This window comes from Rissa tridactyla, chromosome 5 (assembly GCF_028500815.1).
Source record: "Rissa tridactyla isolate bRisTri1 chromosome 5, bRisTri1.patW.cur.20221130, whole genome shotgun sequence".
NCBI lineage: Eukaryota > Metazoa > Chordata > Aves > Charadriiformes > Laridae > Rissa > Rissa tridactyla.
In genome coordinates, this window is record NC_071470.1 from 55,149,502 (window position 1) to 55,176,501 (window position 27,000).

Consider the following 27,000-nt stretch of genomic DNA (forward strand, 5'->3'; position numbering starts at 1 on the left):
AGCTGGGCTTTTGCCTTCCTAATTTTCTCTCTGTATAACCTAATGAGATCTCTGTACTCCTCCTGAGTTGCTTGTCCCTTCTTCCAAAGGTGGTAAACCCTCCTTTTGTTCCTAAGTCCCATCAGAAGTTCCTTATTCATCCAGACTGGCCATTTTCCCCACCCTTTAGACTTGTGGCACTTGGGGACAGCCTGCTCCTGGGCCTTTAAGATTTTCTTCTTGAAGAGCATCCTGCCTTCCTGGACCCCTTTGCCCTTCAGGACTATCTCCCAAGGGACTCTCAACCAGTGTTCTGAACAGGCCAAAGTCCACCCTCTGGAAGTTCAAGGTGGAGGTTTTGCTAACCCCCCTCCTTACATCACTAAGAATTGAAAACTTGACCATTTTATGATCACTAAACCCAAGACGACCTCCGACCACCACTTCTCCCACTAGTCCTTCACTGTTTGTGAACAGTAGGTCTAGCAAGGCACTTCCCCTGGTAGGCTCACCTACCAGTTGTGCCAGGAAGTTATCTTTCATGCAGACCCTGAGGCTGTTTACTTGTCTTTCAGTTTCCATTTATTCAAATTAAGTTGGAGACTTTGAACACCTTGATCACAGGCCTTCTGTGTAGTTCCTTGTTTAATATGATCTTTTCTGATTGACTGGTCTGTTATACCCAGTCTATTGTATCAATATAGCCACGTCTCATGAATGTGTGTGATTGCCTGTCTCTACACTAACATAGGTATATGTAAGCATGCCTATAAATAAGATGTGCTTAGGGTAGAGTCATCCATTGTTATTTCCCTGGGGTAGACTCAACTATAATATTTTCAGTATTCCTATTTCTTTTAAATACTAATAAAAAAAAGCAAGATGTCCTGAAAAACTTACTGTGTTACCATAACGTCTAACAGAACAACTTTACCTGCTTAGGATAGGTATATCACTGGATGTAATGATTTCTGATAAGGGAGATTTTGCTATGGCTAACAAATATGTATTCTGGAAATTTGAATCTCGTGCTGTCTAAGCAAGGTGAATTGTTTGAGTAGCACATCAGACTTTATGAAGTTCCTTGCAATTTGAAAACTAGGGCTATAGCCCAGCAAGCACTTTAACATGTGTGAAATATTCTTTCTGTATGGGATCTCACTTGTTGGACTACATGCAGGAAGGAAATTGCATCTCAGCCTAAATGGAGAGAACTCTGATGCTATGTCTTTATTTGTTTTTTGACCTCACCTTAAGTTGCTCAGTAGTATTCAAAAGAAATTGATTTATAAAAGGCAGCAACTGGAAATGGTAAAAATAGAAATTTGTGCTGATTTTTTTACAAGCCATGGTTTCCAGTGATAGCCATTGGAATGTATTTTGCCATGCATAGGATGACTTTCAGTTGCTTGCTTTTGATGAAGTATCCTATTGTAATAGTTGTTGTAGTAACCAAAAAGTAAAGCAGGAGTCTCTACCAGAAAAATAGTGTTGGAACTGATGTATATGTGAAAGCATGTTGGAGATAAAGTGCACACTTCAGACCTGACCTGTGCCTTTTTTTTTTTTTGTTTTAATTGCCTTTTATTGTTTTTGTACGATGCATTTTATGTAGTTCTAAAGAAGATAAAAGTATCTGAACTTTGTCAAAATATATTTAGGATTATGTGTTGATATTACCTGCTAGCAGTACAGAAGAATTAAGATAAAGACTTTTATTCAGCTTATTAGGGGGAAAAATGTTTTAGTAATGAGTGATATTTAAAGAGATTATTCTACAGTCTCTGAAGGGGAATACTGGAAGCCCAATAAGCTAAGAAAGGTAAACACAAACTGAATAGAAGGCACTGGAAAAACATGGTGTTTAACAACAGTATTAACTGAAAGATGAGCCAAAGCATGTCTGGGATTTTTAGTGGTGGTGTCCTCCATCCCGGCTGGAAAAGCATGTAACTAATGTTGGAGGTACTGTCCTGAATATCATACATTCTGTACCAAACTGAATTCAGGGTAACTTGTATGTGTATTATTCCTAACAAATCCAAATTCATATTTCAAAACTTTTCTTGAGCTTGGGAAGCTCTGATTCTGCTCTTGATTCCTCAGGTTTGGGAATTCTTGGTGCATTGATTCCTGTCCAAGGATGGCAGTTTACTTAAGGAAAACCTGTTTCTTTCTCCACTATTAATGAGTTTTCCTTTTTTTACAAGTTATCTGTTACTATTGCTCTGATTAAACTCAAACATCAAGGCTTACAAAAGTCCCAAACTTACTCTTTTTGTAGAAAATACTGCTTTTTGTCACTTAACACTGCTAGCAACACAACAAGTCCTATCCTGATTTCTCTGATTCTTTCCTTCAAGCTGAAACGTCTATCCCAAAAGAAGAATTAGAGTCTGGGTTTTCAGCTGCTAGCAAAACAATGAAAGAAAAGATAGACTGGGTGAGAAGAAACAGATGGGGCTTTAAGTATTTCTTTGGTTTAATTGATACTGAGACTGTAGAAGTAATTTTAAGTGTCTATTTAAATTGCTTAAAAAAAAAAAAGTAATGTCCTGTATCAATAATTTGGGAAATAAAAGAAGGATGTCTTAAAAGATCTGCAGAATTATCACTGTAGGCTGTTCTGTTTGCTTACTACAATTTTATGAAAATTCCCACAGGCTAAGGCAGTGCTACAATACAGTCATATTAGTTTTTATACTGTTTTATAGCTGAGGTGTTCCAGAATGCTCTGCAGAGAAGAGTAGAAAAGGGATTATGACAGGACAAAACATATGAAACAGAAATTCCATCTTAACCTTGGGTATGTCAACTAAAACTTTTTAATTAAAAGCAAGCACTGGCCTCAAAGTTAGTTGAAAGGTGAAGAAGCCACCTTAATGCACTTAAAAATATGCCATTTGGGCACTTTCTCTTCAACCTTTCCTTCCTGCTTATGATCACCAACTACCTAGTTCTTAGTGTAGTTGCCAAACAGCAGCAGCTTTTCTCAGTTAACATTCTTCATTAAAGGACTGCTACTGAGCAAAAGCTGTTCGCTTCTAGTTACACTAATAACTACTACTTCTGTTCAGTTCTATATATTTAGCTGAAATGTACCAGTTGTTCCAGTTTCACAGCTGATAAAAGTTCCAGCAATTTTCTGCAATTCAGTGTGACAAACCTGGAAGTTCAAGAATGGTATTTTCTGCCTGAAGCATGCGTGCTTTCAAATAATTACAGCATCTTGCTACTGTGTATAATACAAAACTTCAGTTAAAGCAGTTAAACACAGTATGGTGGAAATTTCTTTACAGCAGAACATCTAATTTCTCTTAAGAGCACACCGAATTTTGTGAATTGGCAATTAAGTGAACAATTATAGTTTAAAAAAACATGACACAAGTAGATCTTGCAGTTGGTTATTCTTTCTTGGTTATTTTGACAATGGTATCCTTAGTTGTGATTGACTTTTTCTGTAGAACCCATAGAAAAGAGATAGCTTCTTCACCTTTGTTAGGTGACTTGGGAGGGATTTAAGCAGTTAGTGGTGCCACTTTTCAGGATGAGGGCAAAAAGAAAGACAGTAGGCTTCAATCGTGTCTTTTGAGGTCATTAACCTTACTATATTTTTTAATTAATTAAGTAGGTGTTTAGGGGAGGAATTTCTGAGAGGTCAAGTCCAACGATATCTTTTTTCCTCCCACTGCATAGGTTACAAAGCCACAGAGAAGGGAGGCAGGGCAGAGAATGATTACTGGTTCCAGTTGCATACAGAAATGGGTGTTGGAAGTATTATTGCGGTACACTGCTGAGGGAACAGCAGCCATCACAACTGTTGGTGTAGTATTTACCAAGAGAGAGATCATACTAGAGTGGCCTTAAGCAGTTCAATAGTTCACAGTTTTCTATCAGCAAGACTTGGAAAGTTTGGCCCATGAAGGTTGCATCCTACTTTGTGTAAGTGCAGGGGCCTGTCAGTTCTGTTGCCTGAAAAGGCTTTGCAAATCAAACGGTTAAAATTGTGTGTCTTAAATTGGCAGAGCTCAGTATGGTCATCTGATGGTCCTCACAATAGCTTTTTGCCTCGTGTTGCAACTTGATGGCACCAGGCTTCTGTTTCATGGGCAGAAGAAATTAAATCTGTCCATTTGAACCACTCGATAAAGTCTTTGCATGCGTCTGCTCTGATGGGCAACTGATCCTGCACAACACTGAAACAAGATGTGGAGGTCCTCCCTTTCTGAGAGTAAGGCTGGTGGTGCTGTAGTGGATGGAGGTGACATGAGGTTAGTGCCTGTGGGTTTGAGGACTTGCTTATTTTCTGTATTTTATCAATACACCACCGTATATTGCTACCTGGAAAAGATGTATTTACAAGGCATTTAGTGGGTGGAGGGGTGAGGTGACAAGTCAGGGGCCTCCTAATCCCAGCTGGTGATCTACATGGCTAAAGGAAAAGTAGTGCACATCTGTTTGACTTGAACCTGAAGATACTCTTATGGTCCAGAAGTGTTAGGATAGTTAAATGAAACGGATTCTCAAAGCCCAGGACCGATAGATGCAGCTGCATACCTGCTTTCCCCAGAAGCTTCTGGTACTTGTGTGGCTCCCTCTCTCCACACCACATGGTATGTATGAACCATCTGTGGGAGCAGCGGGTACAGTTTGATGTCTGAAACTGTTCATGGCTGACTGTAATGCAGAAAGAGCAGTTGTCATGGCTGTAAGCTTTTTCCTCCTACATTGTTCGTTGCTGAATCATTAACTCTGCAGCAGCAACTGGATCACTCTCATGCCTAGCATTAATTCCTCGAGGGGAAGGGAAAAGAAGTCTGAACAGAGCTTTCTCCGCTTCTAATCCCAACCTTGTTGGTACCCAGTCTAGGCTGGAGATGGAATATTATCGTGCCCAAAAGAAAGCAGCTGAAGTAAAAGTAAGGTACTGGGAATAGTATGATGTTGTAGTTCAATTACGTTTGGATTCCTTAAAGGATGAGTCTCCCCAGGCAGTTTTTTGAGTTAGAAGCCTATTATTTCTTGTCAACAGAGAAGAGTTTTCGGTTGTTCTTTTGGGAGTAGGGACACCTGGCTGAGGAGAGCACAGTGGTGAGTTTTATTAGCCGGGATCACCAGCTTAGGGTGGTAAGACTTGTGTGACAGTAGTCAGCTATTGTGAGACAGCTCTTTCCTCTGAATGCATCTGTACAGTAGGAAGCCCCAGAAGCCATGTTTGTGCTCATCTGATGTGCATTTTTTCTAAAAAGGGTCTATGTGACCACTCTACTGTATAAGGCCTGTGGTAGTTCAGATCTCCTTGCACAAGAAAATAGGTCTTTGGGTTCTGCTCATTTTGAGCAGAGTAGAAGCACCAACAAGTTCAGTAATGTCTGAAAGGGAAGGACTTGAAACTTTTGAATGTGGCTGTATGTTGTGTTTTATGATCATGTCCACTAGCTGACAATGCTACAACATATCATGTTGCATGGCCTGGCAAAAATCCAGTGTTTTTTTTCACTATTGTATTTTGCTAAATCTTTGTTGGGAGGAAGAGTGCGTTCATACAGTTGTATTACTAAAAAGGAACTGTGTTAAATTCCATGCAAGGCTTATGGCTAAAAAAAATCCAATCATAGAAAGCGCAAACTACACATTTAGCAATACGAACTATTTCAGGCAGCCAATTTTACTCTGTGTTACTTGTAATAACAGTATACCAATAATGGTATAAATGTGATGGGTTTTTTTTCCCCTGAGCATTCAATTCCTGTTAAAATTTCCAGTTTACCATAATGCTTTGTACTTCTAAAAACCTTTCAATTCAAGGGTCAGTAGTTCATTTATTTAGAGATAATAAAGCCATATTTATTATAGAAGGGGATTTCACCATAGTATTTAAATTTATCTGTAACATTAGATGTTGCAGAGAGAGCTCTTGAATGAAATTAGGAGATAGGTTACAATAATTTTGTAATCCTTATGCAATTTATATTATTTATCCTCTCTGGACTTAGGGTTTCTTGTCTGTTGCACCTGTTTTAAGCATGGGGTGGAAATTCATACTGTGAAGTATGCTGTGAACAGAACTTTCCCTCTTATGCACATTTTTGAAGTGGATGCTATGAAAAGATAGAAAAGATGAAATTATTTATAATGACTGTCAGTAATTTATGCCTTAAGCAAGATTTGTATTCTGGAATTAACACTTTAATAATTAAGTTCAATCGTTAGATTTAACACACTCCCAAGAAAATAATGTAATCCTTGTAGCCTCTTTGTTCAGAGGTGTAAGAGTGATGCTAGCATTGATGCTGGTTTCAAATTAACCTTTTTGGAAATTGCCTTTCCATCTAAGATCCCATTGGATCTCGTACAAAAAGAAAATCCCTCTGCTATTGAATAAAAGCAGTCCTGCTTGTATCTGCATATATGTATGGAAATTTGTTGCATTGTTGCACAAAGTTGCTGACTGATAGGTTGGTATGTAGCAACAGCACCATCCTTGACGGCTTCTTCAGCTATAATCGTAGCTAGAACCAACGTTTTGAGGCTGTATGATTTTATAGCAAAGCTCACGTAATCCAAATAGTTGTGAAGATGTACAGATCAGATTTATCTGTATACTTGTTCTCAAAATAAGAAATAAGTGAAACTATTTCTATCTCCTGTTCTTGGTGAAGGTGCTTCAATATTGTTTATGTGGTGTTAAAAAAAATTGTTTCACTTATGTCTTTTTAAAGTATTATGTAAAAGATCTCACTGCCAGTGCTGCTGTTAAATTTTTCATACCCAAAGACAGCCTTTCTTTTTTTTCTGCTTACTGCAAGGAGCAATATTAAAAAAACCTTTGTTTTAGGAAATTGATTTATTGATTTTTACCATCCTCTGTGGCTGGCTCTGAGGTATTTCATTTGTTAATGATGTAGTCTCCTGTAATGTTCAAAGTATGTAAGTGTAGTAGTCCTGCTTGAATATCAAACCTAGCTAGGGATGAGATGAGTGGTGACCAGAAAAACAGTTCAACTGCAAAGGAACTGAAGGGGCTTTGGAGTTGGTTCTGGGATAACTCTGGTTTGTGTTACTTTGAAAACTCAGATATAAACCTAGAACAGGCTTATAAATACCACTGACTCTTTTATATTGATGAAGAAATCATAGCACCCAGTCCATTGGTAATATAGACTTATTTCCCCTTGTAACCAATTGTTTCAGGTTTCATTAGCATAGAACGGAAATTCTTTTAGAGCATGTTATTAATACTTTGTTAAGGCTCCATTTACTGACTACATTTGACCTTTAGAGTCTGCTAACAGGATGCAGATTATTGATTAGAGTTCATGGAATGTTCTCTTCTTCAAAGTTATTGCTCAGCACCTATTTAATTGCTGAACATCTTAAAAAAAAAAAAATTGATAGCAAAAGACAGACGCATTAAGATATTAGCTTGGGCTTGGACACTTTTTTTTTTTTAGTTCAAGAGAATCCTGTGTAATGTGCAAAAGTACACTTCGCTTTGATGCTGTTGTCCCAGCCTTAAAATGACTTGCATACATTTTAATGCTCACGTGACAGCTCCTTAAGTTAGTATATATTTCTCTCAGTTTCTGGGGGGTTAGTTTTTCCCTGTAGTTAGCGAAGTATAAGACAAGAATGAGAAGTCAAATGGCTTCTGGAGTAACATTTATAGTTCTTCTATAATTAATTACAGAATTAAGTCCAGTTTGGGGAGCTTCGGTTAAAATGTTGAACAATATGGAGTAAACAAGTTATGCAACACCTACTTCTCTCAAAAATCTTAGCTGCTATACAGTTTTAAGGTTGTATATTTTAACTCAAAGGATTTTAAAGCACACTGAAAATATAAAGGAATCCATAAAACACATACCCTTGTCAATAGAAGCTCAGCTAGCCCAGGCTTCTTGATTTACACAGGTGCTGTGTATTTACAGTTTCTTGGTTGGATTTTTGGTTGCCTGGTGTAAATAAAAGTCAGGCAACACTCAATTTATTTAAAAATCAATTTAGGGTTGTTAGTGTGACTTTTGACTAAAATGTAGCCAACTCAAATACCTTGTGTCAAAACAATATTGGAGTGGGATAGTGGTGGAATATTTTTAGTCCAAAATGCAATCAATCAAGAATTGTCCTAACATTTTTCCTCGTCAATCAATACTTGGTTACGCCGTTCCAAGAACTGTTCTTGTTCCTTGAATCTTTGTATCTAATGGTGGGGTGAGGTTTTACTTTCTCCCATGTTAACATTCTGCAGGAGCAAAAGGGAGGTGGGGAGAAAGGGGGTACACAAATTCACGACTGCTGAGTCAAATTTTAGTATGTAGAAGAATGTGAAAATGAGAAAGTTTGTTAAAGACTGGCAGCTAAGAGAATTATGAAAGGAGTTGTAACTACTACTCTTTCTTCCAGCACATGAGGGGCTGAAAATGTCCTGGGTTGTCTGTAGGACAACTGATGACTGGGATACAAAAGAGAACTCAAGAAAGCTTGAAGAAACTGCGTAGACTTCCAAGCTGTATTCCTGGTTGGGAGGCATGCGGAACGAGACTGTCTGGAGTTGCAGGGATCATGCAGTTATAGCAAAAATGGGCAAGTTGAGCATAAAGAAATTACCATGACTAACTGGTATTCATTAAGAGCTCTGAGGAGATTTAAAAGTAAAATAGCTGTGTTCTTAACAGCAGTGTGCAAGTCTTCAGTTCTGTAGTACTAGAAGGTCTAACTGTGATGCCAAAACCCAGTTTCTCTGGGGACCTTGAGAACTAGAAGCAGGTTAATGTGTTGTCTCTACCAGACAAATTAACAGAAATTGTAATAAAATAAATTTTCTGTAATGCAAAGTCTTGCTTTGTAGATTTCTTGTAGATTTTTGTAAGAGTCAGCAAAGCTGATGAAGTCAGTAATTGGCTGGGCATGGATGAATAACTGGCCAAAACCAGGAGGCAGACAGTTGGAAAAAACTTAGCTAGTGAGACAAAGTATTCAGGGTAGCAAGGAGGAAAGCTAATCGGGGGAAAAAAAATGGGGGAAAGGCCTGATGAGATTTAGTAATTATGCAGTGAAATGTCAGATGATATTCATTGTAGGTAAAAATGAAGTGATGCAAGTGGAAAAAGCAGTCCTATGTTGTCATACAAAATGAGAGGCTTTGAGCAGGCTATTAGCACTGAGGAATAAGACCACGCAGTTCCATGATAACATCAACTTGTTGCTAGGCAGCAGATCAAAAAGCAAATGAAATACTAGGAATTATTAGAAAAGGAATAGAGAGCAAAACAGGACATAATTATGACAACGCATAAATTACATGGTTCACCCACAAGTTGAGTATCATGTGCAGCTCTTCTCCTGTCATCTCAAAATAGTTACATTAAAGCTGGAAAAGGTTCAGAAAAGAGCAGTGGGGGTGATGGAGTTGATTCTTTATAAGGCACGATTAAGTAGACTGGAGCTCTTCAAGAAAGAAATTCTGGGAATGAGTAGATCACTTTAAGTGCAGAGAGGGCAGACAGGGATGGAGAATAAGATGCATTAGGGACTATCAGTAGAACTTAGCAGGAGCTAAGTTCAAAACAAACTAGAGGAAGCACTCCTTCATGCAGTGGGTAGTAAAGATACTGCCAAAAGACCCTGAGGGTGGAAGACGTTGATGGTGCCAGAGGCAGGCTGGATGCGTAGTTGAAAAAGAGATACACTTCATGCTGATTCGTAGACAAATTACTATATAACAAACCACAAGCGATTAGAAAGTAAGAGTATGAAAGCAGAGGGAAGTATTGTTTATGCTTGATCTCTCCTTCTTTGTTGTTGTATGTAACACTTCACTACTCTTAGAGTTAGAATACAGGACTATGCTGAAATGATAAACTGACTTCAGTTTAGCTTTGTCCCAGTTCTCCAAGGTGCAAATTAAAGTCTGTGACAGAAATGAGTATCATGCTCTCTCAGATATATCCTAAAAACCATTACCTGATATATTAATCTTTAAATTCTGTGATTTTTCATTACAGGGATTAGCAAATTTTTGCAAGTCTCTGGTAGTCATGTGAATTTTCAGAAACATCTTTTAATATGAAAACATAGCACCATTACCCTCTAAAAATGTCCCATTCAAATGTCTCAGATTAACAATATTCCTAAAGCATTAAATAATATACACCTAAGCAAAAGCATGTCTTGGCTGAAGAGTTTTCTTCCCCTTGCAAGAAAACTTATTTCTCAATAGAACTGAAGTGCTCTAAAATCCCTCTGTCAGGAAAAAAAAAAAAAAAAGAAAAAAGAGATTTCTCAGTTACGCTAGAATATGTTTGTGAATTGTAAAACTGTTAGCTGCAGGAATTGTTCTTTGGATGCCGGTTTGGTATTGGCAGTTTGATAACTGTGATTCCACAGCACTAATATTCAAAGGACTTTTACAAAAGAACGTGGAAGGTGTTCTATAAAAGCAAATCTCTTCTTTATGAAAATTTTGTTTCCGTATACAGATAGCCATTTGGAAGAATTCCCTACTCTTCTTCACTGTGCAGCCAGATTCGGATTAAAGAACCTTGCTACGTTTCTACTCAATTGCCCTGAAGCCACATGGGCCTGCAAAACAACCAACAAATATGGAGATGATCCAGCAAGTATCGCTGAGAAGCACGGGCACAGGGAACTAAGAAAATTAATCAAGGAATTGTCAGTAAGTCCATATGCTTTTTCACGTCATCTGTAACCAGGGAACGATGATGTTGTACTACTGAGATCCCATAGTGTCTCTACTTGTAAAGCCTAATATATTGTAGTCCTTCTGTCTGAAAATGTTATTATATTCCTCCTGTCTCAGAAAGAGGGGAAAAATGGGGTACAGTCACTTTCGTTGTGCACCCTCATAATGGAGATCAGAGTTTTTGCGCTGCTTGAATTTTAGGCAGGTAATGGGAAGAGAACAGTGAATCAGAAGTACCGTATGTAGCCTAGCTAGTTTGGTGCTTTCAGCGCCCAAACAATGGTTATATTCTAAGCAGTCTAGTCCAGCCGTGTAGAGTAGAAGATAAAGACTCAGCGTTGCCACTCTTCAGCATTCAAGAAAGAGTCGTCGCCCTGCCTTGGCTGTCCACTCCACTGTGAAGGAAGGCTAAATTTTACCACACTTTGTTAGATGGAGGAAATCTTTCTTCAGTTGGGTATGCAGGAGGGGTTTTGGGCAATAGTTGCATTTCCACATGGAAGATACTAGAATAAAAGTCTGTGCATAGTTCTAGCACACAAACTATTGCCAATAAAGACTAACAGAATTGGCAATATAAAAAGCAATATACTGTAGTACCATTTGAGAGCTTTAAACTATTTTAAGTCTTTGTTGTGCCAACTATAATATGAGCAGAGATGATAATTCTTGAACCGGGGGTTTTAAAGCCTAGAGGACAAATCAGGTAAATCATATATTGAAAGAAAGACAGGATGTAAACATCAGTATAAGTAAGTCTATGTTGTGAAGACCTGGTGCAGCTTTGCTGATGATGTGGGGTTTTTTTATTGGGTTTTTTTGGGTGTTGGACTCCATGTTCACAGACAAATGGTAACAAGAGACATGTAAGAGGAGAAAATACAAGGAGTGAGAAAGACAGAAGTTTCACTTTTCTGTTAACTAATCATCTTGATGTACCCATGGGTAGACATAAGACCAAAGATGTTATTTGAAGAAATATAAGATAATAGCTGTGTAGCTTACGTAGGGGAGAATGTTTTGCATGACTAAGAAGGAAAATGCAAGAAACCTAAGGGTAGTTTAATGTAGGAAGACGTATCATGAAGAATGGAAACACTGACTGACTGAGGTTAGTTACTAAAATTCTAGAGCAAGGACTTGAGGATTGGTCAAGTTTTTTCTTTGATAGAGTTGGCATCTAATACAAAGGTGAAGAAAAGACATTAGGAAAACTCAAGTTTACTGTGATCAGTGTTGAACCGTGAAGATGGCTTTATCAGTGTTTTATGAGTGGATTTTTTTCAATGAGTTCAAGAGGAAGAAAATTGCAGACCCTAGAGCCTGAAAGTAAGTATGAATCTGATCAGTTCTCAAAAGCACTGCAGAGCTTTTTCTAGTGATGGAGTGTAAAGGCGTGTTGTACTACAGAGGTGATGCTTTTACCCCGGTTTTTGATACTGTGATTGAGATCAAATTTAACTGAAGAAAATGTGATCCTGCTTACCATCCAGCATAAAGCTGTCCACAAAACCGATCTGTCTTCCTGGATCAACGTGTGAGTAATTTCACGTTTAACAATTTCTAATTGCCATAGTTCTCTCGCAGTCATCCTTGCACTGGTTAGAGAGCTCCTACCAGTAGCAGTCTGATGTATAAGGTCTCAGGACCCTCAGCTCTTGGATTTTACCAGTTTGCCTTGAAGAGAGTGGAACTGTGTTCCCCAGCATCCCTGCCTGTGGATCTGGCTAGATTCCATCTTTGTATGGTCAGGTACTCCTGGTACATGCTATGTGTAAGGTGCATGCTACATGATTGGTAAGACCGGGCAGACTGTGAGTAAGGTGATATTTAACTTTCGGTGAGATACCTAGGTTGTTTTTCTGAGATGATCACATGAGTCAGAGTTGAGCACAGAAAGATAATTTCCATGGTTAATTTATCATGTTTACTGATAATTTTTTATTCCATAGGCCATTTCTTTTTTATGCTAGTGTTTTTGCATTAAAACAGGTACGTATCTGTTATTGTTTGCACATAAACACTTAGCAATAGTTGCTCTCTGCTCATGATGACTGCTATCCCTAGTTGTGAATACTTACAACAACACTGAAGTAAGAACAACTCTACTACTATCGTAAGCATGTGTAGTCTGGTTAGGACATGCAGTTGTACTACCCATTTTCAGTTGATTCAAGTGGCGTGGCTTACTAATGCAACACAAGTAAAAACTGGAGCATGCTTCAAGTCTGCCAAATGTGTAATATGGTATTTTAGAAAAGTTAGCTCCAACCGCTGTAAGAAAAATGGCTTATTTGTGTCCCCTCTAATAGTGCACTTCAGAACAAAAACACTTACTGTACTTCTGTAATTGATGGGAATGTGGAAAAGAAATATTTGCATGGCTCTGAGCCAAGCAGAATTTAGTTTAACCATGTTCCAGGAACTTCCCGTTACAGCTGGAGTATTGAAATTGCTTGTTATTACAATAGAAGTACTTTTGTACTTGGCTTACCTCTCACTGTTTTAAAATCGTTACCTGTGTTTTGACATTCCTTTAAGGGAATAGCCCCAAAATATACACAGTAATTCATCACTCCTATCATGAAGAGCAATAGCGTTCCAGAAAAATGAGTGCATTAAAACATACGTTCAATTTGTCCGAAATCCTGGAAAGTGTCTTTCATTTGCCTTTGTGTTGGAGAATCCTTTGGGGAATAAGAATTCCCTGAGATGGTTAGAGAGAGAGCGAGCGAGCAGCAAAAGAAGTGGCAACACCACAGCTACTATATCTATGTTCAAGCCCAGGGTGTTGCTGTGCAGCCCTCTTCGGTGGCTGGTGAGCAGATGTGTGCTCCGGGTTTTTTGGTGATGCAGATTTGCTGGTAAGACCCTTCAGCTCCCACGTCCAGCAGGCTTACTGGAAAGGTGCTCAGGGCTCTGTTGGCAAAAGTGAGCTATAGGAGCTGGCTAACTTGCATAATGGGTCATCCATATGGCACAAGTTCCCTGTCCATGTTTAAAGGGAAAACCTCTTTTCTGGAACTGGACACGGAGAGTGTCGATGTGGGGAGTGTTACAGCCACAGAAGGCAGATCTGGAGTGCCTGATGGGCACGCTGGGAGCATCTCCTGATTTGTGTCAAAACACAAAGCACAAGGGAAGGATCATGTAACATGTGGCGTGCTTCTGTTGATACAGCTGTATGAACGGGGGGGGAAGAGATTTTCTCCTTTTAGTACCGGTGTTACGTGCAAGGTCATTAATTGCTAAAACATCACACCCTTCAAGAACCTACATAAATGCGTGCTCCCTCCCACAAGTGGTGGTGTCTACCTTCTCCGTCAGAATCCTGCATTTCAAACACTCCTGGAAAATGTCTCCTTTGTGCTGAGGGAATGTTGCAAGACTTGATCCATTTGTGTTAAAGGTACTAAATCAGTGGAGCTGTCCCTAAGAGAGCCTTTAATAGCGATTATGGTAAAGCTCAGTTTCAAATGTGCCAGCAGTTTATTAAGCAAATTGTATTTTTCTTGCATTTTAGCACAAAGCCACTTAAAATGACATTCATTTACAATTTCTACATGTTTCATTATAATTTAAATGAATTAATTCCCTCTTCTGTAGCATAACAGAGGGATATCACCTAATATTCTGCGATAACATCCTGAATTGTTACTTTGTCTTCTGATTTTATTCCTCTATAGAACCAAGTACTTGAATGTTTTCCATAATTGCTTTTAGGTTGAATTGCTTGAATCAAGTGTGCAAATTTACTACTAGTAAGGGACATTCAGTAGGAATGTCAGGCAGGAATCCTTGTCTCAGAGTTTCTGAACAGGGGAAACGATGAGCCTTTTGAGTTTAGTTGGTCCGGCTGATGGCTCAAATGCTGGTAAGAAAGGCCAGAGTACTTTTGCTTTCTGTTAGCAACAGGCTGGAAACATATCTGCAGTCAGTTGTTACAGTACCTGTGATAGGTAGTATCTGTGAGTTGCAGTATTTTGCTCGGATATTGGGGCCCTATTTCAGATGTTTGCCTTTTGCATGTGCTCTGTCCCTGAAAGCTGTGGCTTTGAAACTGGCTTGTTGTTGTTGTCGCCAGCTGTGGTCTTCTAAGCCTATGTAAAAGTTCCGCCTCCAGAAAACAAAGAAATCACTTAAATGAAGTTCTTACCCAGCACACAAAGGAAGACTTTAAAAAATAGATGAGAGAAAATTTCTAAGCATAAAGTGACTAATGAGGGGAGTATGTTCAATTTGTGACCTAACCATTTAAAATTGGAGGTTGTGCTGCTAGCCAGTTTAGGCATTTATGCTTCAGTATGGGCGTAATTATTTGTTCCAGCACTTTGGGTTGCTAATTTCTGCCTTCTTTTACTAAGAACTGTGCTGCTGAATGTGTCGTAGTCAGGAAGATTACTGTGTACCACTTGTAGTATACATTGCAGTTTCTAAGAAAAATACAATTCAGAAAGTGTTTTATTGGTTGTTTAATGCAAATAACTTCTGATTGTTTGCTTTGGCCTTTAAAGCAGATTCCTAGGGGTGACATAAATGTTATTTAAATGTAAAGATTGAAACAGTCATTTCACGTTGGCACCACACAGTCGAGACAGCACAAATTCATTTTTATTTTTAAAATACTTTCTAACATTTCAGAATTGTTTGCCTGAAATCTAAGGCCGAAAATGCAGGTTAATTGAGCTTTTCTAACCTGCCCAAGGTCTGTGGCCAGGCCTGTGACAACAGTGGACTGACGGAAGAATCTTTTTCCTCTGCCACCAGTAAAACTCTGTCTGGATTTATTGTTTAATACAATTTTCTGTCTGCCTACTTTGGGCACCCCTTAGGCAGCTATTGAAAATATAATAGGTATTTAATTCTGTACATATTGGTGGTCCTTTAGAATTGCGTAGATGGAGACAGTGCCCTGGATAGGCCTTTTTTTTTTTTTCCAGGAGGGAGAGTTACATCAATTCCTTTCTAACTCTGTTGAGGTGCATCCTGCAAACTCTAGATCCATAGGTACTGAGTTCACTGCTGTTTGCAGTTCCCTCAGTAGCAGAGAGAGACAGAATCATACAGGTGGTCTTAATTTTCACTTGGGGACTGTTTTATGGAAGGCATATGTTTTGGATAAGATGTGGGGGGGCGGAGTTTTCGTTTCTGAAATGCCAAACTGTATTTTTATAAATCTTAGCGAACTTAAAGGATGGGCAGGCATGTAGGTTGGCAAATAATTCATCATGGTACACCCCTCCCCTCTCATCTCTGTCTTATTTTGAAGTGAATGGTTGAACCAGAATTCAGAGTTTCTGCAGGTGTCTTCAACTTGATGAAATAGAAAAGAATCTACAAATAGAGTGTATTGTGGAAATTGAGGGCCCTTTTTTCCTCAGTTGTTCTATGCGAAAAGAATCTTGCCTGGCTTTGTAGCTACTATCACCAAATGACAATAAATCTTTAGACGGCAGGAGTCCCTTCAACAAGGACTCTCGTGATTTGCTAGGGAGTTTCAGAAGCTCATTGTGAATCCGCTTTTTTGAACACAGAAGTATTATTCTTACATTTAAGTTTACTTTTGTGTTTCTTTCTATCATATATGATATGTCAGAGCATATACTAGCATGAAACTATTACATTTTTAAAGCAGGTTGCAGTATCTTCCTGAGCTGTTAATTTTCTGCTGGGGAAGAACCACGTGTAGAAAGATGAGGTGGATATACATTAAAGAATCTTAAATGAAATAAATCCGATTGCTATCAGTATTTGTTTAACTACTTTAAATGCTACTGTAGTATTGCACTGGCCCATAGCTCATTACTTTCAAATAGGTGGAAGAGTATGTGAAAGAGAAGAGGGTTAGTCTTGTTTCTGAAATTCATGCTAATCCACTAGTGATTCCTTGGTGAAGCCAGCTGGAATTATATTCTTGCCGCAATATTTTAATGTTCAGAAATGTTGGTTACATGCATCCTTTGGTGAACTGGAAGTTACTTAACTGAAATGAATAAGTGAATATATTATTTGATACATTTTTAGTGGCTGGGTATTCACAGATCAAATTCTTAAACTTCTTAAGGAATTGGAGCTAAGTCCTGTGAGCTTCTGACAGTTTATACGCAAATGTTATCCTATGATTTCCATCAGTTGTTTGTTCACTGCGTTTTCTTTCTTTTCCAAAATTGCTGGTGGAGGGGCTTCCTGTTATCAGTGCTTGGTGTCTTAAGATTTGGTTTGGGGAGTTTATTATTTTTATTTTTACTGGCTGACAGGGTTTCCCTTGTCTCTTTCACATGTTCTCAGAGGGACATCCTCCCTGTGATAATAACTTGCTGGCAAATACTGCCTTTTGAGGTCAGACAATTTATGTTTTAGTGAAGAGATAAGGTACAGACTGAGCATGGAAAAGCTTGGCTTTAAGAAAAGGCTGAATTTCTCATTTTTAAAAATTGACAGTCATCCCTGGAAGTGTTGAAGGCCAGGCTGGATGAGGCTTTGAGCAGCCTGGTCTAGTGGGAGGTGTCCGTGGCCATAGCAGGGAGGTTGGAACTAGATGATCTTTAAGGTCCCTTTCAACTCTAACCATTCTATGATTGCACTAAACACACATTTTTAAAATTTCTATGTAGATTTTTATTCAGGCTAGAACCTTGAACCTTAATTGTGATTAAATCTTCTGTCATAACTATGCAATTGAGTGCATGCAATTGAGTGCAACCTTCTTGCAAAAAGAATGATAAATGGAACTGCAGATTTGGAAATGTTACTTCTGTATGAGATGCCTATTGAAATTTGTGTGTAATTTAAAATGAACTAGGATGGTTTTTCCAAATAATTGTCTGGTATTTTGTCTCATCTTTTGATATTCTGTAACTATAGCAGTGACACAGTGAAACTTAGTTATTTGCAATTCACCATTTCAAGAAGTCTTTCCAATTTTTAAGGGAAATTTGAATGCTAATGGAATTTCAGGCAAAATGCTTGTGAATGAGAAGCAAGGAAAATGAAAAAGGGTTCTGTAGTGATACCTCTGTTCTTAAATGTATTTAGGATTGTAAGACCAAGGGATTTCCAGAGGTCCTGACTCTTTTGTTGGCAGGGCAACATCAGCAAAGATACTTAGCCAAGGGAAGTTTTGGGAAGTTGGGGTAGGGAGTGTCCAGTTTTTCAGTAGTAGTATTTAGGCTGAAAAGAATCACCTGTATCATTCACCTGCATTATTAGGCTCTGAATCTGTCTGAATGTGTGAAAAACATTTGGCTAAATTCTTTATGTTAATGAAAAATGAAAATTACTTTACAGAAGTGAGAGAAAATAAAAGTGACCGCATTATGTTGTTGTAAAAATCAGTGGCATGCCTATGTTAAATCTGGCCTCCTCATCTTTAAAGAACTGTGTAAATAAATATGTTCAGGTAGATGAAGACTCTACACTAGCCTGAGGAGGTGTTAGAAGGTATATGGTAAAAATATGTAGAATAATGACTGTTTTCAAAGTAAACGAGCTGCTTCTGCTTATCCTCTCTCACTGTAAATGAGCAAACAAATTTGACCCAAAATACTGTTCTGTATAAGATGTAATTTCTCTGTTCAGCTAGTTAAGATACCACTAAGGCATAGGAGGGATTCAACAAGCTAGAGATTTTTCTGGATGTTGAGACCTTTTAGTCACTATGTAGTATGTTGTTCTCATCATGAGGGCATGAGTCCTCTACCTGAGCTACAAACCAGTTGCATAAGGCTAAGGAAGAAATTTTCCCAGGGAGAAGCTACCACATAGTTTTTTGTTAAAACAATTGTTCCTTGCACCTTTCCATCAACTTTTCTGTACTGACTCTTCCAATAACTGTATTATATTAGGTGAGAAGGTTGACTTTTTATTTCTTCTTCCTGAAATACAGACGTCTCGGAAGCCCTTACAATGCAAAGGAAAAGGTGAAATAATCTAAAATCATCTGCTTAGCTCCAGAAGGAAGGATTGCTAGGGAAGTCCAGAAAGCGAGTTTGGGGTCTTATCTCTGTCAGTTGAAGCAATATGAAGGTATATGTATAACTGTCAAAAGCAGGTTTACCTTGATATAGTATATCCTCTCAGTGAGACTATCTTGAGTGTGCCCTTTGGCTGCCTCCCAGTGATCTGGAAGGAATCAAACATCTCTCGTATCTTACAAGTTGTTGAGCACAAAGAAAGACATGCATGTCAAAAATGCCTTTCTGCAGCCCCTCAGAAGGGGAAAAACAGAAACAAACAAAAAACCCCCAGAGCAAAACTGTAATAAGGGGGTTTCAGCTTCATGGAGGAAAATGAAGGAAAATTGGGAGGGGAAAGGAGCTGTTAAAGTTATTGTGGTAAATATAATCTATGAGGCAAAACCACCTACCTTTTGAGTGACACTGTGAAGTCTGAAGGGAGCTTTTTGATCTGAAAGCCCTAAAAAAAAACTAGACTGAGAAGCAAGAATTAATGAGTAAAGTTAGGTAAGAGGCTTGCCGTGTCCTTAGCAATCTGAAGGTTCAGAGCTCTGCGCAGATCTAATAGTGACTTACCAGACTTTCCTGCAGCTGTAATTTATCACTTAATTAGAAAAATTGTCTTTAGGCTCTACATCAATAGAACGACCATTAGGGAAAGGCATTTCTCAAACCTACCAAGCCCATTATATGAAAACTGCTTAAGAAAATCCATTTCTGCCCTGCATAGTGTTAGTTCTGTTTAACACAGCCATGCAAAGTCTCAATTTGTAATTCTGTCTGAGGACCCTGCACAGAAGGCACACTCTGTATTTTGCCTTGTATTCTTCCCACCCCCATATATTATTTTACAATAAATGATTCAGTATTTCATAGCCAGGACTGTAGAATGTCTAGCAATAATAATTTCCTTTTCTTATGTTTGATGTGAACTTAAAAATGGTTTCTGATTTCCCATACTCTTACCGAACTCAGAAGAACAGGTGGCAATTGACATGTATATGGTCAGTTTCATGAAGAAAGCCAACATGTTAATAGATTGCTTTATAATACATGTTTAATAAGTGTCACAGTCACTATAATTGAAATTGTATGCTGTGTCTGTAACAGACATGGGCAGCCTTCCTCAACCACATGAGCTACCTGCCCAAATCTTTGTGTGGCTGGCAGCAGCAGTGTACGTACGTCAGAGGTTTGGGAGTTATTCTCAGGTAGCAGTTGTTAATAGTTCTCTACAGCTCTTACTGGGAGTGTGAGGTATATGACTGTATCTTAGCACTCTCTGATGATGCCGATCTTATGAGCCACACTGGCTTAATGATTTTACTTGCTCGTGAGATTTCAGGTTATTTTATATGGTCTTGGGGTGACCTGGGAGCCATCCCTGAAATACTAGAGAACTGCTTAAGACCTGCAGATGGCCGCCTGTGGCCTTCTGAATTCCAACTGAATTCATCTGCTGTTAATAAATACCACTTTCACTTTCTGAGAGACACAAGAATGAAAGTAGGCAGGAAAGTCTCCTGTCATAAGGAAGGCACTAGCAAGTTCCTTTCAGGCTGCCTAGGAAAATGCAGAAATCGGTATCTGTACCAGGCATAAAAGTAATATAATAAGTGTGATTCCTGATTGAATCACTTAATCAAACCTTAAAAGATCTTTTTTAATGAGTTGTTTTTTTTTTAAATGCTGCCACTTGATAACATGTACTGTGTTATGTAAATGGGTCAAAGGACCGAACAAAAGTTTCCATGGAGACTTCATATGACTCCAAGGTGTTTTCCAAATTAATTAAAGTCTTGTGTTGCAATGAAAAGAGGTTAAAGGTGACAAAATCTAGTACTGGTATGTAGATCTGCAGTCAATTCTGGCCAGATTGTCCTAGAAACACCTGTCTTCCTCTCTTCATAAAAGTTAAACAAGACAGACCTAGATGCAAGCCTGAGCTAAGCATGGATGGACAGAACAAGAGAAAAAATCCTCCTTCTGGAAAATCCAAAGTAGATGATTTCAGAATTCCGAAAGCAAGCAGATTGAGCTCATTAGTGAGAACTGTTCGCCTCTTTTTTTACAGATTATTTAATAAAGAATAGAATTTTAATTTCTTATTCTTTTGTGCATTTTAAATGCACCCATGTAATGCAAAGAGAAAGATGATATCTTTTACTGGTTTTTTAGTAAATAAAACGACAAAGCAGCACAGTGTGCACAATACATTGGGACTGCATTGTGTTGTGCTGTGGCTCATGAAATATGATGTGTTTAGTTAAGAGCTTGGGCACTCAGTGAGACAGGCTTCTATCAGACCCTTGACTGTGAATCATTACTGAAGAACGAATAATGCACAGTGCCAGGAGCAAAATGCAGCGCGTTGTTCAGGCAGCACTTAACTAGGAGGAGCAGTTAAAAGACTTACTGGAGTTGAAAATCTCCAGAAAGGTGGTAAACAACTGGGTAGGGTTTTAACCGTGATTCACTCTGTATTTGCAAGCAGCAGATGCCAGCAAAAAGGGTAGTCGGTAAAAGTGCATGAGCAGACCCTTAAACAACCTTGGAAAAATGCAGAGCCTGGTGTGCTACTGTTGGACAAAAACATCCATTCCACAGAGCAGAAGTAACATACCCAGGGCATAAATGAACAAAACCATACCTTCATAAGAGCTGAAGTTTTAACTACCTACCACAGTACAGGTGAAAAAATTAGAGAGATTTGGAACAGACGAAGATACAGGGATTTGCACTTACTTGGAGTTGAGAATTTGTTCCTAGGGAATTATTTCTAATCTGGCTTTTTCCACCAGCACTGAAGATCACCAGGGGTGAAGATATACAGTGGAGAAGGTATGTTTGATCTAAGTAGAGATGGAAAAGCTAAAAATGATCACTAAAGTGTCTGGAGTTCTGAGATATTGTGGCTGTGAGCATCAAACTAAGTTATATTGACTGGCACCATGTTCTCATAAACATATGGTCGAAATTTGGTGCTTGTGGCTTATGTAACATGGCCACTAGCAAAAATAAATTGTACCAAGAAAATGAGAAAGATTTAGCAGGATTCCAAGCACTTTAAAAGATTTATAGCCTCTTGAAAAGCTTGTGTTAGATGAAATAGATCATAAATGGCTTTATTGCTGTTGCCTAACGAGTCCGTGAGGACGCAGGGGAAGGCTAGCTATGGATTCGTGGTCTGAACACCACACATGGCAGTTTGGTTATAAAGGAAAAATTAAAATTGGGTTTGGAGAAAGTGAACTTTGTGATCAGCTGCAAAAAGGGCTATGGGGGGTTTGTGGTTAGTAATGATGACAATAGTACAAAGCAACAAAGGTTGCATATTCACAATTTTTACTATAATGAGAAGGTTTTCTGCTATATAGATGGGATTTCTTCTCTTTTTTTAACAGGATGAGACTGGAAACTTTTATGCTGTTTTGGGTGAATAAATTATAAAGGATACAAAAGAATACAAATGCATTTAAGAACAGAAAAATGTACGGCAGGGGAGGCAGAGGTATTTTATACTTGCATTGAATGAACCATACGACTGGAGACACAGCTCAGACTTTTCGTATATGTCAAAAATATAGGCCAGTTGAAGTGAAAGAATTCATTGTTGGTAGTTTATGAAGAATTGGCTCCTTAGAGAAAAGTAGACAAAGGTTTGTTTATGTTGATGGGGGCAGGGGGAATCAAGTATTCTATATTTTTTTTTCATTTCCCAAAGAGAGCTTCAAAAGATCTTTCAATATCTTTGACAGCAAATGTAGATAAACTAGTCATTGGATATATCAAATCTTGATTTTGCTGGATAACGCTATATTTCATATAATAACATATGAAAATTTACCATATTTATGTGGACAAGTGAAAGGCTTCGCAATTAGATACAGATTTAAAAATTTGAGTGCTGCCATTCATTATTTTCATTCTTAAAAGGCTAGTAAAAAACGGTATTAAAAAGTATCTAAATGCTAACAGGCTGTAGAATTATACTTGGATCTGTATTATGTCCTGTAGGTTGGCAGAATAATGCAAATGAATCATGGATTGTCATCTTCTGTAACCAAAAAGGTAGTGTTCTTGGTAGCAGAGGACAATTGCTGTAAATGTGAAGGGCTACAGCAACAGAGACCAGTCATATCTCAACACGAATTTGTGATCTAGCAGCTCTCTGCACAAGATTGTATTTAGAGTGGTCTCAGTGACTGCAGGTATAAATGTTTTCACAAAAAATAGTGGACTGTATGCAGACTAACAGGAGATTTCTATAAAAAGCTGAGGCATTGGGATTGCAGGATCTAACCCATCCAGAAGAAAGAAATGGTTTGTTGCTACCGGACAGCAGTGATGTTGACATATTTTAGAAGATTTGGAAATCTTCCCACGTTTACAAGGAATCACGTGGAGTAGTTGCATGCTACTAGTTTCTTTAGTTAATAAACTGATTTTAAGAATTTTAATTGCCAAGAATGATGCTAGTTTCAAACATTTCCCCTGATATTTTGTGAGACTTAAATTCATCATAGCCTTAATAAGTTTGTGAGTCATTTTTGATATTCAGAATTGTAATTTGACCTTTCTTTTGGATTTCTCTAGTTACGGATATATCCATTCCTAATACTTAATAGTTGGGAAATTGTATTGTGTTCATTGTAATTCAGTTAGCAGTGAAATGTTAATTGAATACTGCTAGTTCGTTTAGATAATACCTCTAGATTAATTTCAGGTTTTTCTGATTGGATGAAGTTTTGTGTTAGATTGGTACACAAATAATTATAATGTTCTTATAACTGTTATTGATTCTATTGGTACTACAGCAAGCTCATAGCATGCTGGCATATAGGATAGGAATATGCTTAAGAACTGTTCCTGAGTGGTTTGGGGAGTAAATGCTTCCATGGTTACTGAATTCTTCAGGTTTTGGTGTCAGCATTGAGAGCAAATGTATATGAACACTCCTGTCTCTAAATTAGTGTCAATAGTGCTCTTTTACAAAATGATTCTAATCTTTGGCTCATAACATTTGCAGTTCTATGTTTTTAGTGAAACATTTTGTGATTTTAAAGATGTTCTTGTTTATATCCTTCAAGTGTTGCCTTAGATGTAATATTCCCATTTTAGTATACCTCGTATGTAAAAGCACATGGTGATCTTTCCTAGAGGTCAGACACACGAAACATCATGCATTAAAATGCATGGGGAGGCCCCACCTCGAATACTGTGTTCAGTTTTGGGCCCCTCACTACAAGTAGGACACTGGGGTGCTGGAGTGTGTCCAGAGATGACCAATGAAGCTGGTGAAGGGTCTAGAGCACAAGTCTTATGAGGAGCGGCTGAGGGAGCTGGGGTTGTTTATCCTGGAGAAAAGGAGGCTGAGGGGAGACCTTATTGCTCTCTACAACTGCCTAAAAGGAGGCTGTAGCGAGGTGGGGCTCGGTCTCATCGCCCCAGTCACAAGCGATAGGATAAGAGGAAATGGCCCCAAGTTGCACCAGGGGAGGTTTAAAAGATGCGCATTTAAAAGATGTGTAGATGTGCCACTTAGGGACATGGTTTAGTGGTGGACTTGGCAGTGTTAGCTTTATAGTTAGACTCAGTGATCTTAAAGGTCTTTTCCAACCTAAATTATTCTATATTTGTAAACGTGGTATTATGAATAACAACTAGAATTATCTCACATTACAAAAATCTGCCAGTATTTGTCATCCTATATATCAATGGTTAATTACCAAACTGTATTCTAAATTTTTGCCCCAGCTCCAACATGTTTAAAGTATTGCATTCTCAGAGTATGCTAACTGTTTTTTCAAGATTTAATCTTGAAGTTTATTTGGTAAATGCAAATGTTATACTGATTAGACACCCTCTGTTCCCGTCACTTTTAATGATCTGCAAAAATTACTAGAGGTCTAAGTTTAGAAATCCTGACAAAATCATTGCCCCTGACCCATTAAGCTCATAGTCTACATCTGGATACAGAAGATGGAGAGAAGCAAATTATTTGAGTCATAGACTTTACGTGTGTGTTGTGGTTTAACGCCAGCCGGCAGCTAGGACCACTTAGCTGCTCGTACAGGTCTTCCTCCTCCCCCAGAAGGGCAGGGAGAAGAGGGAGAAAAGGAGAGGAAAGCGAAAAAACTCGTGGGTTGATATAAAGACAGTTTAATAGAAACAGTAACGGGAAAGGAAAATAACAATAAAAATAATAACAATAATAATAATGACACGAGTCACTCTGCCCACTGAATTGTCACCATCCTGAGCAGTGGTCGCAGATTCCCGCCCCATGGCTAACCCCATTTATATACTGAGCATGACATCTATGGTACACGATATTTCATTGGCCATTCTATCATTCTGTCTGGGCTCCTTCTCAGCTTCCATGGGAAGCTAAAAGATGTCCTTGAAAAATATAAACATCTCCTGGCAGCAACTGAAACAATATGCATTATTGAGGTTCCTTTCATACCAAATCTGAAACACAGCAGTTACTAGAAAGAAAATTAACTCTGTCCCAGCTGAAAGCAGGACAATGCGTTATTCCACATTTTAGCTGTCTATAGCTACTGAGAGGAGTGAATGTCAGAGCAGTGCCTATGAAGCCATTTATTTATGAGAAATGGACCTACAGAATCTCAGCCTTCCTGGTATTTGCAAGCTTCTGAGTCTAGGTCTGGCTTTCTGTTACTCCTATCACAGAGATCTGGCCTAATCTCTGAAGTAGGCCAGAGCCATGTGGGCTTAACGTGCCTGACCCAACAAAAAGTCAGATTCTCTTTGTGATTTTGATCCATATCTAATTATAATCACATTTTTTGATGTGGTGCTGATTAGGGATGAGGTACAATTTCATTACAGGTTTTTCCCATTAACACTAGAATTCTGGATATTTTAACATCATAAATAAGCAACTTACTCTACCTAAAACAGTACCAACAATACTCAAAATCGTGATAGTGATGTGCAGCTTTTGAGTGGGGTTTGCAGGAACACAAAATTGTGTGTCACTTTGTGATGATGAGTCCTCTTACCCTTGTTCAGGCTATACATGGTGGTTAGGCATTATTGCTAAGTAAGGTTGGTTTGACTAAGATGGAAGAGACCTATATTTTATTTCTAGAGAAGTTTTAAGTTCTGGGAGAGGCCTTTAATAAATATAAATATGGGTAGCATATTTTGTTGAGATCCCAGTTATATTGATTGGAAAAAGCTAAGATTTTTTTCCTCAGGCTGGCTCTTGAAGATACTAATTTTATCTTTGTCAGTACTTTTCTTCTGTTTTTTTTTTTTCCACTATTACTGTATCTCCGTACACAGGAAGCTGGTAAAAAAATTGTAAATGTATCAGGCATCTTTAAACCAGCCTCCCTCTGGGCTTAGTCACAGAATCACAGAATGATAGGCGTTGGAAGGGACCTCTGGAGATCATCTAGTCCAACTCCCCTGCCAGAGCAGGGTCACCTAGAGCAGGTTGCACAGGAACGCGTCCAGGTGGGTTTTGAATGTCTCCAGAGATGGAGACTCCACCACCTCTCTGGGCAGCCTGTTCTGGTGCTCTGCCACCCTCAAAGTAAAGAAGTTCCTCCTCGTGTTTAGGTGGAACTTCCTACGTTCAAGTTTGTGCCTGTTAGCTCTTGTCCTATTGCTGGGCGCCACTGAAAAGAGCCTGGCCCCATCCTCCTGACACCCACCCTTTAAGTATTTATAAGTGTTGATAAGATCCCCCCTCAGCTGTCTCTTTTCCAGACTAAAAAGACCCAATCTCTCAGCCTTTCTTCATAAGAGAGGTGTTCCAGTCCCCTAATCATCTTGGTAGCCCTGTGCTGCACCCTTTCCAGCAGTTCCCTGTTCCTCTTGAACTGGGGAGCCCAGAACTGGACACAGTACTCCAGAGGTGGCCTCACCAAGGCAGAGTAGAGGGGGAGGATGACCTCCCTCGACCTGCTGGCCACACTTTTCTTGATGCACCCCAAGATACCATTGGCCTTCTTGTCCCCAAGGGCACATTGCTGCTCGTGGTCATCCTGTTGTCCGCCAGGACTCCCAGGTCTCTTTCCACTGAGCTGCTCTCCAGCAGGTCAGCCCACAACTTGTACTGGTGCACGGGGTTATTCTTCCCCAGATGCAGCACCCTACCTTTGCCTTTATTGAATTTCATAAGGTTCTTCTCTGCCCAACTGTAGTCTTGCACTGTGCTTTGCACTCCGGCTCTTGTTGACTTAATCAGTGGATGCCACTAAGCCTTCAGAATGGAGAAAATGTCCTTCAGAGAAGATCTTCAGTCTTTCTTGGGGAAAAGCTTCTTTTCCTAAACTTTTTATACAAAAAGGGCTGGAATAAGTAAAAGAATGAAATGGAAGC

At 38.8% G+C, this 27,000-nt stretch overlaps 1 protein-coding gene across 3 annotated transcripts in view; it reads left to right on the top strand.

Moving 5' to 3' along the window:
* BANK1 (B cell scaffold protein with ankyrin repeats 1) overlaps positions 1-27,000 on the top strand; it is a 161,644-nt gene that overhangs the window by 60,813 nt on the left and 73,831 nt on the right. For all 3 annotated transcript variants that reach the window (XM_054203896.1, XM_054203898.1, XM_054203897.1), the window contains exon 8: positions 10,461-10,657. In XM_054203896.1, coding sequence (XP_054059871.1) covers positions 10,461-10,657 — 197 coding nt within the window. The remainder of the gene's footprint in view (positions 1-10,460; positions 10,658-27,000) is intronic.